Source organism: Gigantopelta aegis, chromosome 4 (genome assembly GCF_016097555.1).
Source record: "Gigantopelta aegis isolate Gae_Host chromosome 4, Gae_host_genome, whole genome shotgun sequence".
NCBI classification, from domain to species: Eukaryota; Metazoa; Mollusca; class Gastropoda; order Neomphalida; family Peltospiridae; genus Gigantopelta; species Gigantopelta aegis.
In genome coordinates, this window is record NC_054702.1 from 42,866,648 (window position 1) to 42,888,292 (window position 21,645).

Genomic DNA, 21,645 nt, shown 5'->3' on the forward strand with positions numbered 1-21,645 from the left:
TTATAGAACAAGTTTGGGAATTATTTTATTCCCTGCTAATCATTCGTTTATTTGTGCATCAGTTATGAAATTTTATTTTAATCATGTTGTGAAATATGGAATAATATTAAGAATAAAAATAAATCTAAGAAGCCTTAAACAAAGGAAATAGCTTTAGAACAATGAATTGCAATTATTATGTTCATGCATTCTTCATGCTAAAATATACTTACTTGAAAACTAAGGGATCTGTTGCTAATACTTTTTGGTTTTCCTCTTCAAACGATAGATTCCGTAAAAGAACTGCAAGCTGAAAAAACAATAATTTACTAGATTTTATTCAAGACATACAGAAAAAGCAAAGGCAATCACACCAATGGCAGTCATACATCATTCCAAATACACTGATACTCAATAAGCAATACTCCATTCTTGTCTCTCCCCCATCAAAACCCTTATGAAAATAATAAACGTAAAATAAATGTTATAGCATCCACACCTCCCACTAAAAATGGACCATGTATGTTTCTAATTTCCTTGATCTCTGAATCAGCCATTCCCAGTAAATTGGAAATATGAGACTACTACAAAAATAGAAATTGACAAAATGTGCATGCAATTGTTAGCCCTGAACAGATTTCATCGGAATGAACAGAACAGCAAAACATTTGCCTAATTTCATCTATCACAGTATCAACTAATGTTCAGGCAAATAAAAGTTCATTGGTTTTTCAACAGCAGTGTCAAACGTTCTCTTTGGCATGATATTATAAACATCCAAAGTTGGAGGTTATACACCAGTGCACAATACATGGAAAATATGGTAATGAACATGCTTTATTACAGCCGAAACAATCAAGTTCATCTTGAAAAGTATGGGAAGTGTGTAGTATTGAACTTCTATAAGTATGTATGCGTGCATGAATAAACATGTGTGTGTGTGTGTGTGAATAAAGCAATCCAGAGTTCATGACTTGCCTGGGTGACTCTCTGCCCTTCTTTATCATATATTCCAGCATCACGACCTAAATGTAATACTTCATCACCACACAAAGAAGCTGCAAAACAAAAATCAAAATCAACAAATAGTCAGACTTGAGGAAGTAATGTTCAGTGAAACAACTGATTTGGCTATACATGCAATTTTTTGTTCTGTTTCGTGATACAATCCATGGATTGTATTTAGAAACTTGAAAAGTTGGCTAATATATATTATGAATTTTAGAAAAGTAATCCGTCGGAAAACTATAATTTTATGGACCATGTATTTTTCTAAAAGATCAGTGCACTACAACCAGTTATTTCCGTTACCTTCATTACAATTTAACATCAACCCATTGGTCCATTTTTGTTAATGTGATATACAGCATTAAAGTATTCACGAATGGTGATCTTATTTGACCATGAAAATTTTGGTCAAAATTAATCAAACAACTGACAACAGTATGGTTAATGTTCAATTGTCTGCCAATCTCTGTGTGTGACATACCAGTGTTATGCAGGAAACATTTTGTTCAGTATCACGTCCCAATTCACTACGCACGTTTCAGAGATCGCTACACAATTTTAAAACAGTAAACAGTAGTTGCTAATCAATTTTCAATTGACTAGAAATATGGCTAATCAAGATTTTGTTAACAAAATGTTCTCTGTTATGCATGCCAATAATCTGCCATTTCATGGTATCGGACAACCTTCGATTTGCCATAGTGTTCACACACAGAAAGAACAGTTCAGATCCCCTAAATCGGTATGTAATGGTATAAACCGCAAATTTTGCACATGTCACCCCTGCATCTATCTGTGGCACAGATTTCACTTGAAATGTATGCTGGTATGCACATGTTTTTCACACTTGCAACATCACCAAATAACAAAGTATGGCAGCCTGCTCATATCAATTTTTTTTATTCACTATTGATCTGGGTGGTGCTTCACTTTTGCACAGGTGTATATATGAATCAACAACAATGTAGGTCCAATTGAAGTTACAGTGTATTTAAATTCTAGCTAACTTTCAGTGTTGTGATGTTACCTCAATATGGAATTCTATCTAACAAATGCCATTTATTATAGTAAGCTAATTCTATTCAGTGTATGCCAACAAGCCTACAGGTCATTTCCTGTGATCGCTAGGCATGCATTCTCTTGACCACATGCTCGAAATCAAGACAGACAGAAATTTAATTACTGTTTCAATTTATTTGCATGTGATCATATTTGTGTACAATCTGAGTGACGTTCCTAAATACATGTGTAGACTTGACCTATATTCAAAGCTTTTTAGACTAAGTTTGTTACTAAGAGAATTCTTCTATATTCTTGGTGTGCACACCACTGCACAATGGCCGCATCCATGCAATCTACATACACAAACTCTTCATGAAATAATGTTTTATATTGTAATTTTTTCGACAAGAATGTGTAAAACTCGCGACAAATATGGATGGAAGATAAATCAAGCACGTGGATGAGTTAGAATATTAAAAATAAAGAGATAAAAAGATGGGAAGCAAAAAGCTGATTGTCAAAAAGCATATTGGGTGTTTTGAGCAGAATATGCCACCTGCTGCCCACCAATTTCAAACCTTGGGATGTTTTAATAAATGTCTATAAACTGCATTTAACTATCCATAGACTGTAATTAAATACCTCATTTACTAAACTGAATGTGTGTCACAAATGATAAATACTAAATACCGTTACATAAATGTTGACAAGTCAAAGAATAAGAAATGTACATACAATGACCGGTTAATACTATATGTATATTCATGACTGGAATTTGTGTAATATTCAACTGTTTAACATTAACAATTTACTATGTTTACTGGCATTGGTGGTGTCGTGGTTAAGCCATCAGACATCAGGCTTGTAGGTACAGGGTTCGCAGCCCTGTACTGGCTCCCACCTAGAGCGAGTTTTTACTTACACCTTCTTCCCTCTCTGATTAACAACTAACTCACTGGCCTGGATAGACAACCCAGATAGCTGAGGTGTGTGCCCAGGACAGCATGCTTGAACCTTAATTGGATACAAGCACAAAAATAAGTTCAAATGAAATGAGTAGTGTGTTTCATGGCCCACCAGGCCAGTCACAGAAACAGATAAGCAGTACAGCCCGTGTCTGACACGTAGTGCTCAGCTATTTCTTTCTACCTCGGTGTCACCTATAGGTATACGGGCTCATATTTGTAGGTGGGACAAGACTGGGTTTCACACGAATTAACCTTCTGACTACTGAAGGCAAGATATCTTGCCCGATGTCACGCCAGTGTATACAGTGCATTCCCCAATTCATATTTCCCCACTGTTTTGCAGATAACACTCACCGGAATCAATTTATTAACAGGAAACGGAAGACAACTCAGCTTTCTGTGTCTTTAAATTTAGATTTTTCACGGTAAAATGCCTTAGAATTTTTAGTTGAATAAGTGGTTTTCGACAAGTATTTTTGCTTGACAACAATGGCAGCACGTCGTGGTAATTTTCAGGGATCAATAGCCGATTGTGATAACTAATTTGATAATAAATTTGATTCTTTTACCAACAATGAAAATCACCAAATATTGGGATATGAATCGTAGTTCATTTTTAAAAACAATTTCTGGTGTGAAAACCACTGTTATTGGGAATAATGGACATAAATATTGGATGGCTGGCCACAAATGCCTGTAAGTAAACACAATTTTTTCTCCTTTTTTTTTGCCTAATTTTTATCAACAATCTAAAATATTATTACAATTTTAAAAATCCACTTTATTTTATATATTTATAAAACATTTAAGTGAATGTATATGAGTAAAAATTATAAACTTGTACACATTCAATGTGGTTTTTGTCAAAAATTAACCCAGTAGTCGATAAAAGAGGTTAAACAAAAATGCTCGAATCTAGATAACAATATTTATTCATATTAGCATTACTGCCAAACAGCCATAAAGGGTTGCAAATGAATCAACTATGCATTTTTACATGGATTACAACTAATTTTGAAAGTAGAATGATGGAAAAACATGGTAAAATGGTCTCAGGTTAGCACATTTTGCCCGAATTTGAAGTTTTACTCCTGCCCAGTCTTATATGCTTATATGCTTATGGCGCCACCCCACTATCATACTAACAATTAAAATCACTGAAACCCACCCAAAGCACTTAAAATAATTTTGCCAGTGGCAGGGATAGGTGGGTAGATATTTATTTTTATTTTTAGCAGCAAGCAGTCTGATAATTTAACAGAACTGAAAAATGGCTTACCTCTGGAATACTGCATACCACCAAATGTAATGAGATTTCTTGCAGATTGATTTTTAACACATTCAATCCAGAACTGAAGAACAAAATGAGAATAATTAAAAAAATTAAGAAATTAAAATTATACAAGTATCAGGATATATGTAAATCATTAAAACTTAAGGTGGATAAGTTTAATACAATGTGATAAATTTACTCCTACCAGATAGGACAGCACAGTGTTTGATATACCTATTACCGGTTACCAGGCAGTAAAATGTTGATAACAGAGTACACTTCAAAGGATTATTTTGGTATAATTAATAAATGTTGTGTTTGACAAAGTTATTCACGGAAATGGGTATAATTCCTGTATATTTCACACAATGTCAGTAATGAGGTTTTACTTATGATTAGTGGAAATACAATGTTTATTGCATCGTTACGATGATTTTAAATAAGTACCACACCAAAGTTCCTCATTATAGTAAAAACAGTAGATTTACCGTATATTGACGTGTATTAGCCGACTTTTGAAGTCTAGAAACACTTTCCAAAAGAAGAGAGTCGGCTTATACACGGAGGCAACAAATTGGAGCATAAAATTCCGCTCGACAATAGTCCCAACCGCGACTTATAAATTTCGATCAGACCCTTAACTTTCACAGATTATGTAACAATAATTTGTACACAGTATAAATAAAACACCTCATCATGCAATATTATGCAGTTTTTTGTTCTTGATTGCATTATAAGTTTTATGAATAATAATAAAAAATTACTTGTTTTATTGTAAAAACGTATTCTTTCACTCTTTCCGCCATTTTTGTTTGACTTGTGCTGGGACCAGCCTTTCATATAGCAAATTTAAGATACAAAACAGTGTTTTTTCTTCAAACAAGTATTTTATTTCTAATATTATTGTTTTGTTGGGAGGGTACATTAAACTGTAAAGTAATGCCATAAATAAATTAAGCTCATTATTAACATTACCGACTGAAAAAACATAACATGAATTTCAGGACGATAATTATTCCCACTATTGTCACATGACCATACTATTATACAGTGAACTGCAGTCACGGACCGCATGATCTTTTGTTTCTGTGGGTGTGGTGGGGGATTAAACATGCCTCAATGATTTTACTTTTTGCTGTTTCAGTGAATAAATTAGTTACTTGTGTGCAGTGATATGTTGTTACAGCTTGAATTATTTATTTTTCTGTTATGCTTTATCAGTTCTAAATTATTTTTCACAGCATGGTAGATGTTAGCATTGCCGCATTGATTGTGATCGCGATTACTGCGTTTGTAATAATTAAAGGGAAAACAAATTTAATGAACAAGAAAAGCACAAGTCTATTTGATGACAGTATTATTGAAATCGATACAACATACAGCTTGACAAATGATGACTTCGGCTTATACACAAGGCTGATCATTTTGTACTAGATATTTAGGGTCAAACTAAGAGATCGGCTTATCTAAGGAGTCGGCTAATACACAGCAATATACGGCAGATGAATTTGTCTTAGAAACAAACCACAAATAATGATGATGTAACGTTGACAAAATCTCCTGCTTTTTCAACATACACCTGCTTTTTCTTAACTAAAGGTGACAGGTCTGGTAAAAAAAAATCCAAAAATGTGAAAATAAATATGACCCCCCACCCCCCCGACTACATGTACTTTTAACTCCGTTTAAAGAGCTCATACGAGTCAGAGTTTTAGAATAATTGCTGAAATGTTATACCCTTAAGAAGTCTCTTTTTGAATACTGTATCCATCCATTGAGGTACAATTCTTCAAAACATGTAAAATCTGTAAGAAAAGAAGAAATTACATTCAACTTTGAACAAAGAATTCCATGGAATTAAACATCAAGCATACCATATACCTATATGATGAATTGAAAAAAAATAATATTACGATTAATGTAGTTATTAAAGAAACAAAATAAAATGAGAGGCTGAGTCTTAAAAGTGATGAACATTTATAGATGCAACTATTGATGGGATTCGGTTGAGATTTCTTCATCTATTATAATCGGTTGGCACTAACCGATCAACTTTTTCGACTGCACAATCGGTTAGTTTTCCATGATCATAAGAAGGCTTTGAATTATAAGGACCTATTGTCCTATGCACCCTGGAAATGTCTAATTCTATTTTTATTAACTATTTAGTACCTATTTTCTTTATGTACTCATGAAAACTAACCCAAACCCAAGCATATTTCAGTGTTCGAGATTAACATTTTTGGGCAGTATCCCAGTTGGATACTAACATTTCAAAATCTGGTATCCCACCTGAGAATTTAGTATTATATGGTATCCCGGTGGGATACTGGGTTCTTGAAGTCTGGTATCCAAAATTAAATTCTGGTATCCCTGGGATATCGGGATACCGTTAATCTCGAACACTGTATTTACATCAATTCTATCATCAAAACTTGAGGAACAATTACAGTAAAAAGAAAGTATTTATAATAAATATCAACGAGTGAAACACAGCTTGCTTGGAAATTTATACACATACAGTACAAATTATATTCCTTTTAGTTAGATTCTTCCATTCCTCTTTCCTTTTAATCCTTACTCCTTTTGTTTTCTTTCCTTCTTCTTTTCCTCATTTTCATGTTGAACTCAGCGCATTTAACTTCCCATATTATAGATATTCAACAATATTGTATTATGTTAATAATATATATCAAGATATTATTATTATTACTATTTCCATATAATATATGTGTGATGATATTTTGACATTGTAAGGTCATGATCTCAAGGCACCCCAACCTCGGCATGGCCATATTGCTCTGGGGACAATAAAAAAACTTTTAGTACTTAATTGTTAGCATTTTGTTTAAGATGACAAAAACATTATTACGGACACTTGGTAAGTTATCAATGTCAAAATCAAGCCTCAAACCTTGATTGACAAATTAACAAATTTTGAAATATTCAGGTAAAGATAACGTTTTTCACATATAACTTTCATATAGATTTACAAAATCAATGTGACATCCCACAAGTATTTAACAGAATCTGTTCAAAGTACACCAGTAAAAATATTTCAATGTTGATGCAGTCGCAGATTCGATGCAAACCCCCCCCCTCTCCCACCCCCCAAAAAACCCCAGTTGGTCAGAAAAAGACAGATCACCAGCCAGCCAAGTAGTTTAATTTTTTAACTCATCATCAGAATTTTACCTCACATTTGGAGAGCGGTCGAATACTTTCTACACCCGTTACTGATATATGGGGACTTTTGATTTTAGAATGTAATTGTTCACCAAGTAACCGATTGGTGGTTCTCATGATTTTAAACAACGGTCCTCGTGAAATATTGTGCCCCTGTACTGCCACACATTGTGTAACAATGTGACGGCTCCAAAGTCGGGAACATCTTACGGCTGTAGGCATGCACCAAGTTGGCACCACCCAGTGAATTGTGGCCCGTAGAGGTAATATCACACAATCAGGATGACCAAGGGCCACAATTCCTGTTCAGGACTGCTTCATTAGACTTATACGTTGAGGAATCGAGGTCAATCAGCCAATCAAATCACAAGAGAACTCCGTGTTACAACTGGTGTCACAGTGTCTGGTCAGACTATTTGTAACAGACTGCATAGAAAGAAATAAAGAAAGAAATGTTTTATTTAACGACGCACTCAACACATTTTATTTACGGTTATATGGTGTCAGACATATGGTTAAGGACCACACAGATTTTGAGAGGAAACCCACTGTCGCCACTACATGGGCTACTCTTCCGATTAGCAGCAAGGGATCTTTTATTTGCACTTCCCCCAGGCAGGATAGCACAAACCATGGCCTTTGTTGAACCAGTTATGGATCACTGGTCGGTGCAAGTGGTTTACACCTACCCACTGAGCCTTGCGGAGCACTCACTCAGGGTTTGGAGTCGGTATCTGGATTAAAAATCCCATGCCTCGACTGGGATCCGAACCCAGTACCTACCAGCCTGTAGACCGATGGTCTGTCACAACGCCACCGAGGCCGGTCGGACTGCATAGAAGTAATATCCATGCATGTTGACCCAGACTGCATAGAAGTAATATCCACGCATGTTGACCCAGATTCCATAGAAGTAATATCTATGCATGTCAACCGTATGTTACCCCACATTTGACTACGAGACATATTGCTGCCAGACATCAGTGGTGTACATATCGTAGACATTGGCCTAACAGGCGTTGGGCTCGGGTAATGTTTTCAGATGAATTCAGATTCACACTAAACCATCATGATCGATGCGTGTCTGGCGACATCCCAATGAATGCTACGCCAACGTCAACGTTCGTCCTCATGACCGATTTAGAGGTCTGTTATGGTGTGGGGTGGCATCACCATGACTGCCAGAACCCAGTCCATGGAAGGGTCACTGGGTAGTACTACCGTGACAACATCCTTACACTAATCGTTGTGCCCTTTGCACATCAGGCTGGACACCATTTAGTTTTTCAGGACGACAACACCCGTGCTCACCGGAGTCTACAAGTCACTGTGTATCTGTAGCAACAGAACATCACCACACTACCGTGGTCAACCCTAAGACCAGACCTTTTACCCATTGAACACATGTGGGACATCATCGGATGACGTCGCCAAGAATGTCAATGTCAGCCAACCAATTTTGCTGAATTAGGTGCCACTCTCCAAGAGGAATGGAACAGGATCCCCCAAAATGTTATTGGACCAGGAGCATACCACGTCAGATTCGTGCGTGCTTAGAAAACCGCGGGGATTTACCCGTTATTAGTGCAAATATTGAAAACGTCAAATTGACAAGCACCACACCTGTTGTCTATCTGTGTCTCCCCCGGACCTACATCACTATCCTGGCTATAATCTTTAATGTCAATCCCTTGTTACACAAGTGCTTGTATTTTACCATTAATTAATATTGCAATCAAATCTAATACATCTGTTGTATTTGAATATCCCCTACTTATTTTGAACATTATATATGTCCACTGGTCAATAATTGCTACCAAACTTAATATTTGTCTTAAATTACGTACCTTCTTCATCAAAAATTCCCACATGAGCTAGCAATAGAGGAATAATATGTTGTGACTTCTCTAGCTTTAAGCAGTGCCGACCTTCATTGGAAAGCAATGTACACACATTGAATACAAAATCCACTTCATTGGGTAGTCCAGAGATCAATGCTTTCTCAAGTTTATCGTAATCGCCAACCTGGAGAAGATCCGATGACAAGCCATGAGCCTGCCGTACAGCATCTGATCCAATCAATGATAAAAATACATTAATACCAGTCCATGTACATATAGTTTGCTGCAAGTAATACATTAAACAAGTACTACACATAAATGACATACATGTACACATGCATTGCAGGCTACTCATTATTACTGTAAACACAAGGCTTTTTGAGAAAATGAGGCAGCTGAATATTACAACCCTTTGGCGTCACTTTTCAAGTGACGCCGGTTTGGGAAGTTATAATAACTTCCTAAACAACTAATAGGCTGTCAGGATTGGACTGAACTGCGGTTGGACACGGTGGGGGGTGGGGGTGATGGGATGCCGGGAGTTAGGGCATTCTTTGGGGCTATATGCGTAGGCGGTTCGGCCTTAGGTTTTGAGTAGGGCCGGCCTCCCCTCCCTCCCGACCCTCACCTGGTCACACCAATGTTTAAAATATGACTGGCAGCCGCTTTCCTCTTAACCTCCCATGGGCTTAATGAATATTGTTTAAGAATTATTATTAATATTAGACCAGCCCATCTAAATTTGCGCCGAAAATATATTATATTAATAATTTATATAGGATAGTAATGTTGATAAGTTTCTTTAAGGGCGCAGCCAAACATTTTTAACCCCAATTTCCCCCTTTTTATACTTTTGGCGTTAATTTTCAAAATTGCCCCTATTTGTTAGGTTATCCCTGTCCCGAGTCAGACTCCCGATCCTATCGGAGGCCAGACTCGGGATAGGCGTGTTCGAAACCGTAGTGGTATATGGACACGTTAAACAAGTTACTAAGCTAAGCTAAGCAGCTGAATACACTGTGCGAATCAAGGTGTATCTGTATCTACTGAGTGCAGTGGGGTGTATAATTGTAATCAGGAGAAGTAGACAGTCATGCTAATAGCAGGATCTTCCAAAAATGCTTATGATGCTTAAAGTTTGTTTTGTTTAACAACACCACTAGAGCACATTGATTTATTATTAATCATCAGCTATTGGATATTAAACATATGGTCTTTTTGACAGTCACAGAGAGGAAACCTGAATTTTTTTTCCATTAGTAGCAAAGGGATCTTTTATATGCACCATCCCAGACAAGATAGCACATACCACGGCCTTTGATATACCAGTTGTGGTGTACTGGCTGGGACGAGAAATAGCCCAATGTGGCCACCGACAGGGATTGATCCTATACCGACCACACATCAGGTGTGAGCTTTACCACTGGGATACGTCTCTCCCCTCGTTTATGACAACTACCAATGAACATACTGATACAGTCAACAAAAACAAAGAAGATATAAAGTAAAGTCTTCACCAGGAAGGAAGGAAATGTTTCTATTTAACAACGCACTCAACACATTTTATTTACGGTTATATGGTGTCAAGACATATTTTTAAACATCACAGATATTGAGAGAGGAAACCCGCTGTCGCCTCTTCATGGGCTACTCTTTTCGATTAGCAGCAAGGGATCTTTTTATATGCACCATCCCATAGACAGGATAGCACATACCACAGCCTTTGATGTACCAGTCGTGGTGTACTGGCTGAAGTGAGAAATAGTCCAACTGGCCCACTGATGTAAATCGATTCCAAACCGACCGCGCACCAAGCGAGCGCTTTACCATTGGGCTACGTCGTGCCCCTTCTAATAAATATGTCCATTAAATTAAAATTTAAACACAATCAAAACAATCACTGTAAAGATTAATTTAATTTTTGATGAAAAGTTTCATTTTAAGCTGGAATCACCTAGCAGAGTGTGGTAAGCACAAGTCATCCTTTGCCTTTCCTGGTGAAGACTTAAGAGGAAATGTGTTACATTTTAACTAAACTTTAACCAAATTTTGACTGTGGACTTTGGACAGCTGGTTGGAAACTGTCATTTGACTGTCACTCACATTATGTATGCAAGACCAGAAATGATGGAAGAACAAAAATACAAGCAGTTAAACAATTCATTTCCATTGAATAATAAAAATAAATAAATAACAAAAGAAGTTCACCTGAAACATGATGTTGAGTATAATTATATGTTAATGGATAACCATAGATCGGGGTACAAGCTTTTTTTCTTGCTGGATGGTCATCTTCTTCTACCCGTGGACGGTTTGGATCTTCTCCCAAAAAATGAACTTTTTCATAGGTATTAAGAAACCTAGAAATAAAAATAAAAATTAACAGCAAATCCATGAAATTAAATTCTTACTCTTTGGTGTAATAAAACAAGAATTTCACGGAATTAAATGTCACACCTACCATAAACGTATTTAATGTCATTAACAGCTGCATAATTGATATTCAACTCAATGCATGTTTACAAAAAACACAATTAAAAAAATAGCATTCTGAAAATACTGCCTAAATCCCAACAAATATTTAAGGACCATAACTCTGTGAAAAATGGCTAAATTACCATGGAAGTCAAACTTGATTTGTAAAAATACATGATAAAGCCATACACAATATCTGGAGTCACTGCAAAAAAAAAATGTACAGAAAACTACACGAGGGACAGACAGACAGAGACTGAATGAATGAATGTTTAACGACACCCCAGCACAAGAAATACACCGGCTATTGGGTGTGAAACTATGGTAATACAGTTTAACGACACCACCGGACCACATTGATTAATTTATCATTGGCTATTGAATATCAAACAGTTGGTAATTCTGACTCCTGCTGCATTCTTGCATTAGCAGCAAAGGATCTTTTATATGAACTTTCCCACAAACAGGAAAGCACACACCATAGCCAGAACTTTGTGATGTACTGGTTGAAACGAGAAAAACCCAATCAGTTGAATGGATCCACTGAGGTGGTTAGATCCTGCAATGCAAGCACCTCAGGCGAAAGCTCAACCAACCGAGCTAAAACAGAAGGATGAAGACAAAACCTATAGTCCCGTAAGATTGGACCAGTAGGGGACTAAAAAATAATTAAGCTTAAAAAACACGTTTAATTAAACCAAGTTTCACATAGGCACCATAACTTTTATTTGTTAGTTTATGGGCTATCTTCACAAACAGGGGCAAATAACAGTAAAACACTTTTAAAAAAGAAGTTGTTTTTCATGTTTTTAATAGTAAAATCTATAGCAGATATGAACAGTGGTAGATTATTTCAAGTAGGAAAATTAGGCGCATAATTTTTTTTAAATGTACATGAAAGTATTTTCATGCTTCTGTTTTTACCCGTAAAAGAATGCTTGCGCAAGGCTTTTGGACTGGTATGCATATTCAATGATATATAATAGTAATACACATTATTGCTTAATATCAACAAGTATATTTAATTAATAAAACAATTAAATGTGACGGCTATTATATATAATGGGTGCAGCCATTTTGTTCCATTGCAGTGAATACGCCATCTGGTGAGCCAATGGTTACATAATACTTGATGTGTCACATCAGGAATTAGTCTTAGAACTAAAGAAACAAATGTGTACCCGATTTCTGAGTGATGATGAAACAGGCATGCATCGCAATGTTCTGTAATAATATCCATCCCAGTAAGCCAATATTAAGTACAGTGGACTCTGTCTAAACCGGACTCGCTTCGTACCGTTGAAATAGTCCGGTTTATACAGAGGACCGGTTTAGCCAGAGTTCATCCAGAGTTATAGTTCTTGACAGATCGGCGACTCGCGATCAGCAGTGACATTTACACCGCAAGCCAGACTTTCAATCGATCATTTCAAAGACAATAAAAATATTTTTAAATTGCAAAACCTCTTAACACATAAAACATAAAACGTAAAATGAATAAATAATTTATTGATTTAATACACATCAAATAGCACAAGGACATGGTAGTTTTAACAAGTGTCACATTGATTGAATGGACTGTATCGAATGAATAAACATTTTATTTATTTAAATAGCAAGTGTCACTGTTATTAGTTGAATGAATGTACACGTAGTTTATCGAGTTTCACCTGAGAAATAGTCTGTCACTGCTGTCTGTTTGTTCCTGATGTTTCTTTCAAGGGCAAACTCTTCTGTCATGACTTCCAAGTTTTAAACTGGTTGTAAAAGTCTATTTTCTTTAGTTGCCGCAAAGTTTTTAACTTGTTTTATCATTTTTAGCACTTCGGCATAATTTAGTTCAGGCATTGTGTCCAACTCTGTGTTGTTGTCATCGTCTGAGCTGTCGTCTGCTGGTTTTTCCTCACCTTTGTCGGTAGATTTGTGCGCCGCCACTAGTTGAGTTTCCCAGTCACTCACATCCGGGTCCTCTGTGGGAATATCGTGATCGAAATTAACAAACTCAGCCACTGGAACTTCACTTGAGATGGTGGCTAGCAATGTAGCGAGAGGAATGTTGTCATCATTTTCATCATCAGATTCCTGCTCGGAGGTGACAGGAAATCCGCACATCATAAAACACTTGACGATTGTTGTTTGTTGGGTTTCCTTCCATGCTGCGTTAATCCAGTTTACTGCATCCAGAACCGTGATTGCCTTGCAGAGCTCGGTCACGCTTGCACAGTCTTCCATCCGCGAAATGAGTGATCGCATCAGATACTTTCGGTATTGTGCTTTGAAAGCTTTGATAATACCCTGGTCTAATGGCTGCAGCACTGAAGTGGTGTTAGCAGGGAGAAATTTCACCGTTACGTTGCTCACACTTAGATCTTGACCGTGGGATGGTGCGTTGTCAATAAACAATAGGATGTCTGTTAAGTTGTTGTAGCCAATCGTTGAACAGTTGAGATGTCATCCAAGCTTTCCGATTGGCTGTCCAAGTGACAGGTAGTGTGTCCTTATTTATGTTCTTAAAACAACGAGGATTCTGTGCTTTGCCAATCACCAAAGGTTTTAACTTTTCTCCCATTGAACTGCAGCACAATAAAACAGTTAATCGTTCTTTCGAAATTTTACCTCCTTTCGCCGCCTGGCTTTTGTAAGAAAGGGTCTTGTCAGGTAACGCTCGAAAAAACAATCCAGTCTCGTCACAGTTGAAGATATCCTTGGAGTCGAAATCTCCTATTATCGTCGGTAGGCGTTCTTTGTTTTAGATCTTGCCTGATTAAACCATTGGTGCAACAGTCCATTTAGATTTTCAAACTTTCCATTTGTTATTCGTTTTCTCTCCCCAGAAATGTTTGCATCGTACAATTGCAGGTAGTGTTGTTTACGCTTTATGATGTCTGATACTGTCTGTTTTCCGATTTTAAATTTTAGTGCTAAATCTTTCTGTTTTGACTGAGGATTTGAATCAAATTCTTGTATTAATTTGACTTTAGTTTCTAACGAAAGTTCGATACGCTGCCGTTTTTTGGGACTTTCCGCCATTATAAATGAAATGAGAACACAAAACATACGAGCGACTCGCACGTATATATACATGTGTTAGTTTGACAAGTACAACTCACAGAATTCGTAAGAGTGAAATTAGTTGTGTATCAACACACACACTAATTTTAATCCGACTGATCTAACGGCCGACCGTAATTAGAGTAATATTCACACTACTGGGATTACGTTTTGTATTTAATCTTGCGACGGCGTCCAGATTCCTTGATAATTGGCGATCATTGTTCCACTAATTAAGAGGCCCGTCGTTTCGGGAAATCCGAAACCGGTGTAGACAGAGGTAATTAATACATGAACGGTTCTTTCGTTCTTGATTTTTGGTCCGGAGTCCGGAATACACAGAATCCGGATTAGGCAGATATTTATACCTAAGAGTTTAACGGTAGCTGGGCGGGACTTTAGAAATGGACTGGTTTACACAGAGATCCGGATTACACAGAATCCGGTTTAGACAGAGTCCACTGTATATATTTTCGAAATAACTGTATCATGTTTTGTCCATGCATTAACCTACCTACTGAAATGATAAATCAGAGTGTTTTCTTAGTTAACTGGTTTTTCGTGTAGTTGCCTCCACCTGTGATTCCTGATTGACAAGTGTATATTTGTTTGGTAACTAGACAAGATAATTACTTACCGCCGTCTAGACACAAAAATATGTACTGATATTATTAACATCACAAGGTATGGTGAAATAACCTGCCACCCCTAAAATGGTACTTTACATTATTAGCTGTCATGCTTTATTACTGTAAATAATTCTGTAAAACTCTTGATTAAGTAGACTTTCCCCATCTAAAATCACAGAACTGACCAATTATGTAGTCCCAAAGAAAAGAAAATTATCAATGGGATATCGGGAGTGGTCGTTTTTGCTCCAAACGTGTACTAGTATGCATTTTTTCTTTGGATTTTTTAAGAGAGAAAAATACTATAACCCCATTTCATTATGTTAAGAAGAAGTTTGTTTTGTTTAACGACACCACTAGAGTACATTGATTTATTAATCATTGGCTACTGGATGTCAAATATTTGGTAATTTTAACAAATAGTCTTAGAGGAAACCTGCTACATTTTTCCATTAGTAGCAAGGGATCTCTTATATGCACCATCCCAGAAATGGATAGCACATACCACGGCCTTCGATATACCAGTCGTGATGTACTGACTGGAAAAAGAAATAGCCCAATGGGCCCACTAACGTGGATTGATCCCAAACCGAACGCACATCAAGCGGGCACTTTACCACTTTCGTTCTGATGGAAAGAAATAAAGGATCACACAGATAGCAACAAAAAATAATGACTGCATCAAAAATCAATTCATATTGTCCGAAGTTGACTGGGAACATATATAGGCAGCACATTCAAGACTACAGATATTCAATCCCACATTACAATTTGGTATGAAATACAGACATTACTACGCTAGTAGTGAATTAAATTTGGTCTACAAATTAATGTGTTCCCTTATTTCTTTCCATCAGTATATATTTAGTTAAATAGTTTATTATATTATCAGTCATTTATGTTGTTATACAAGCCCGGTTGATCAAAGGGAAGCGCCTTGTTGTAAATTACTGCGTTTGTTTCCACTGTACATACAGGAGTTGGTAGAAGCTGAGGTCACTTTGACGTACTAACTCTAAAATTACACGTTTTTCATTCCTTAACATGTTAGTATTTGTTGGTGGTCCTGGTATGCATCTTTCCAACACATATGGCTCATATTTAACTTGTCCTCTCTTTTAATGGTAAGGAATTATGATAAACAATTTTCTTTACAAAATTTCAGCTATATATCTTGAGGCATCGAGAGAAAAAAGTCTGGAAAACAAATTTTTGCATCGCCTAAGTTCAAGGGCCATAACTCTGTCCAAAATGGGTAAATCACCATGAAAGTCAAACTTGATAATAGTACATGATAAAGTTATACACAGCTTTGGTAATTTCATCTCAAGGCATTGTGAAAAAACATCCCGAAAATTATATGTGGAACAGACGGACAGATAATGCAACACTACATCTGCTTTAGATTTCTCCATGTGCCAAGGAAGCTTCTTTCAAAATTTGGTTGGAACTGATAAAGTAGTTTTGGAGAAGAAGTAAAAAATGTGAAGTCTATGCAGGAAGGATGCACAACGAAAACGGACTGCAATACACAACATGTTACTTGAGCCTTCGGTTCAGCTGACCTTTCAATCCAGGGCCTAATTTCACAAATAATAGTAAGCCTAGTTTTGCATACAAATGTAAATCTATGATTAAACCGTAATTCGTATACCTATTATAGTAAAATAAATATAGTTAGAAGTACACATATTTCATTTTCTTTTATACTTAAAACGCTAAATTTTTCCATGATGATGTAATTTTCTTCGTAAATTAGAAAATTTGTTTCTAATTTTCATTATTATTCATACTTACCTAGTGCTAGCACAACAAATATGCTATTCAACCTGAGTCATACCTACACACTGCAGAATTCTCTCCCTTGCCGGATATGCGCAATGCTATCCTTGCACGGGCTACCTGTAACTTCATTCTCGGTTCAAAGTCCACCCACCGAGGGAAAGCCTCATAGGGGTGGGTGGGAGGTATAGTGTGTTGTGCTAGCACTAGGTAAGTATGAATAATAATGAAAATTAGAAACAAATTTTCTAATAGTCTTATTCAACTTACTGTGCTAGCACAACAAATATGCTATAACGGACGTGCAATGACACCGTTAGAGCACGTGAATTCAACATTAATGGGAGGAGGTAAGAAAATAGAGGACTTACCCGTACCCAAAAAGCTCCTTTGAAGTAATGACATGGAGATAGGACGAACCACGACATACGGTAACAAGGAGTCAAAAAACTTTTGGGAATAAAAAGGGGCTTCCAAAAGAAAAAACTCATCCCCATGAAAAGGAGGAAAAACATCTCCCCAGGGAGAGGAAACGGTAGACAACACTACAAAAAAACCCCATCCCTCAGAAAAGAGTGGAGTGTTAAACATGTCCGAAGCGTGAATCGATGGCAGTCGGACGGAAAAGAGGTCGACCCCTTTCCGTTGCCCTGCGCACAGACACGACGTGTTGAGCCGCAATGACTGTCTGGATCCTACGCGTACCGTCAGGACCAACCGCCATATCCCGGAAATAGAAACGGTCAAAAGTGTGCCGTCCTTTCCAAACCCCTGCATTCATGACCTTTATAATATCTAAAGAGTCATGAAAATTCAGGGAAGCAGAAATGGCTCGGATCTCATGTGGTTTAACAGAGAAATTCCGTAACACATGATCACCCGCCATCTCATATGCTAGCTTGATGGTAGCTGCTATCCATCGAGACAAAGCATTTTTTGTGACATCACCCGGCCTAATGGTATAAGAAATAAACAATCTCTTTTTACCCTGCCGCCGGTTTTTTCGTACGCTGCAAATAATACTTCAATGCTCTCACCGGGCAAAGAAGTCTATCCGAGTTATCAGATGACAGTGTACGAGATAAACTGTGAATGACAGTAGGTGGAAACTCTTCCCCTGGAGACTGGTTTTTAGCAACAAAGATAGGGTCGGTACGTAAAGTGACAGACCCGTCCGAATTGTAATCAACCAAGTCATGCAAAAAAGCATGTATCTCACTGATCCGACGACAAGCTGCCAGTGAAACCAGAAACAGAGTCTTCCACGTCAAGGCACGAAGACTAGCAAACCTCAACGGCTCATAAGGCGCACCCTTAAGAGCATGCAACACCAGAAAGACATTCCATTTCGGAATAATGGAAGGTCGTTCAACCGTGGATTGTAATGATTTAAGTAAATCATGCAACACCAAGTTGGTAGAAAAGTCACGACATCCACACTGTTTAAGAGTAGTGAAAATCGCAGCTCTGTGACTTTTCACTGTCGTGACTTTAAGTTTCCTTTCTTGGACCAACGCCAGAAAGTACTCCGCTAAATCGTTGACAGTAGGCGATAAGGGATCGAAATACTGTGCGTTCGGCCAACGAACCCACATACGCCAGTGACACTGATAAACCGACTCGGTAGATTTGCGCTTTGCTGAAGAGACGAGATGCGCAATTCTTGTCGAAAAACCTCTGCGTCGCAAGGAAGCCCTGATAACCTCCACGCGTGAAACCGGAAGACCTCCGGCTTCGGATGCCACACCGTCTGACTCAGTCGCTGGCTGAGTAGATCGGACAACACTGGTAATCGGAACGGGACTGCCACTAACAGTGACAGGAGCTGTGGAAACCAGGGCTGCGCCACCCACAGAGGAGCTATCAACGTCACGTGACAAGGTTCCTGGACCACTTTGGTCAACACCTTGCCGAGTAAGACAGGAGGAGGGAAGGCATAAAAATCCAGTCCCGTCCAATCCATACTTAACGCGTCGTACTCCAACGCCAATGTGTCCGGTACCGGGGACACGAACACCGGCAATTGGTTGTTCAACCGTGTGGCAAACATGTCCACCTGTGGACTGCCCCACACCCGAAGAACCGCTGCGACCACCCCCTTTGTTCAACATCCACTCCGTCTGAACAGGGGTATGTCGACTGAGGGCATCTGCTAACACATTCACCGATGAAGGAATGTGTTTCGCCCACAGAGTGGTCCCTAGTTGGTCGCAGAATTCCAAAATCGCAAGAGCTTTGCGACCCAAAGTCTCCGATTTGGTTCCACCCCAACGATTGAGATATGCCACTACCGACGTATTGTCGCATCTCAACAGAATTCGACGGTGTCGAAGAACACACCGGAAATGAAGACAGGCACGATGCACTGCCTCCATCTCCAAACAGTTGATATGAAGCTTCCTCTCGGAGAGATTCCATACCCCTGAAATGTGTTGATCCAACAGATGCGCCCCGTACCCGTGCAGCGACGCATCCGTGAACAGGATCAGATCCGGAGCAGGGGGGTGCAACGGAACCGATAGGGACATGCACTTGTCCGACAGGCACTCCTGTATCGGATGAGTGAACCATGGGCCCAGAGGCACTATCGTGTCCCAATTGTGACCGTCCCACCGTGGGGACAAATGCCACTGGAGTGGTCGTTTGAATCGTCTGAACCGCACGATCAATGAGGCCAGAGATTCGAGGTGGCCCAACACCACGTGGAGAGATCGTACCGTAGTACTTTGCTCCCCCATCAAACGTCGCGCCGACGTTTGGAAATTGTGGATACGCGCATCGGTGGGACGAACCGACGCTACCACAAGATCGAAGACCACTCCGAGATATGTGAAAATCTGAGCCGGCGTTAACTCCGATTTCACCCAATTGGGAATAAAACCCAATTGGAGGATCGTGTCCAAAACCAACCCGACATTGGTCTGACACTCCTGTTGCGACGAAGCTGGGATCAACCAATCATCCAGATAGGTATGCATTCGAACCCCTAACAAATGAACATGACCTACCACCGCTTTTACCACACGTGTAAAAGCATGGGGACTCGTCGCCAAACCGAACGGGAGCACACGAAACTCGTACGCTTTCCCGTCGAACAGGAAGCGCAGAAACTTCCAAAACGCCTTGTGCACCGGGACATGGAGGTATGCGTCTTTCAGATCGATCGACACAGCCCACTCCCCAATTTGAAGCAGGTTCCGGACCGAATGAACCGTTTCCATTTTCATGGAAGGAACATCGACGTAGACGTTCAGTGGCTTCAAATTTAGGATTGGTCTCCATTCCCCATTTTTCTTCCGGGCGAAGAAAAGATGAGAATAAAATCCCGGAGTGTCCAGACTGACTCTCTGGATGGCCCCTTTGTCGAGAAACTCGGCAATCATACTCTCCACTAAAACGCGCCGATCCGCGGACGGTAACGGCGGCATTCTCGGAGTGGAAGTAAGAGGGGGGCTCGAAGAAAAGGGTATTTTGTAACCGTGTCGAACGACCGACAGAACCCAGGGGTCGAGACCAGGCAGCTTGCACCAATTTCGAAGGAAATGGCGGAGCCTGCCCCCCACGGGTATGGTTGCTAACGGTACCTCCGAAAGCAACTGCCGATCGTTCACGTACCCTCACCCCAACCGCTTACCACCCGTAGGCGCAACGCCTTTGGTGGACTGAGAACGGAACGCAGTACGACGTTTGCGTCCTCGCTTAGCGGAAGACAGGTTGTTACCTGGTTGCCTCCTAGTGTCAGGAACCCTAGGGATCTGAGCCGACTGTAAAAAAGCAGCCTTTTTTACAGGAGGAGGCTTGAACCCTGAAAACGTGGACCGACGTTTACCAGAGGTTGAGGGTCGAGTGTTCGGGACTGGTCGCGACAAATCCTTGTCTAGGACAATATTAAAATCGGGACCGAAAAGTAAATTTTCCCGTACCGAACGTGTACGAAAAAACGTCTTCGCAACGTTTGACGCACTCAAACCCGCCAGGTAATGGTCACGCCGTAACAAAAGACTGTTCGCAAACAATCGGCCAGATAACTGAGCGATATGCTTAGAGGCTTTTGACGCAGCCTCCAAACAGCCTTTCGCCATCGCGGGAAGGCTCTCGACAGCCTTATCCAAGCCAAATAGGAACGTACCTAAATGGTTATTAACCTGGAACATCGACTTAGCCAGCCGTTCGAACGATTCCAGATCCGCGATTGGCAATGACACATGTGGCGATGGGGAACAAGCGGCTCGGACACTAGCGGGAACGACCGCCGGATGTTCGAGAAAATCCGCCCCCAGCGTCTCATAGGAGTCGGCACGAAAAATGCGCGCTCCCGTTAGGATTTTCCCCGTAGGCAGTGCCGTTGGGTACTCATCAACACCCACTCCCAGGATACGATCACTGCCAGTGATCAACACATCAATGTCACAAAGTGAACTGTGCGCCTCCTGTGCAAGTGGTAAACCCGA

At 39.3% G+C, this 21,645-nt stretch overlaps 1 protein-coding gene across 2 annotated transcripts in view; it reads right to left on the reverse strand.

Moving 5' to 3' along the window:
• The window catches only part of LOC121370577 (AT-rich interactive domain-containing protein 2-like), an 82,753-nt gene that overhangs the window by 39,919 nt on the left and 21,189 nt on the right, over nt 1–21,645 (reverse strand). For both annotated transcript variants that reach the window (XM_041495893.1, XM_041495892.1), the window contains exons 4-9: nt 11,466–11,617; nt 9,264–9,485; nt 5,968–6,035; nt 4,237–4,309; nt 958–1,037; nt 213–289 (exon numbers count right to left, since the gene is read on the reverse strand). In XM_041495893.1, the coding sequence (XP_041351827.1) occupies nt 213–289; nt 958–1,037; nt 4,237–4,309; nt 5,968–6,035; nt 9,264–9,485; nt 11,466–11,617 (672 nt within the window). The remainder of the gene's footprint in view (nt 1–212; nt 290–957; nt 1,038–4,236; nt 4,310–5,967; nt 6,036–9,263; nt 9,486–11,465; nt 11,618–21,645) is intronic.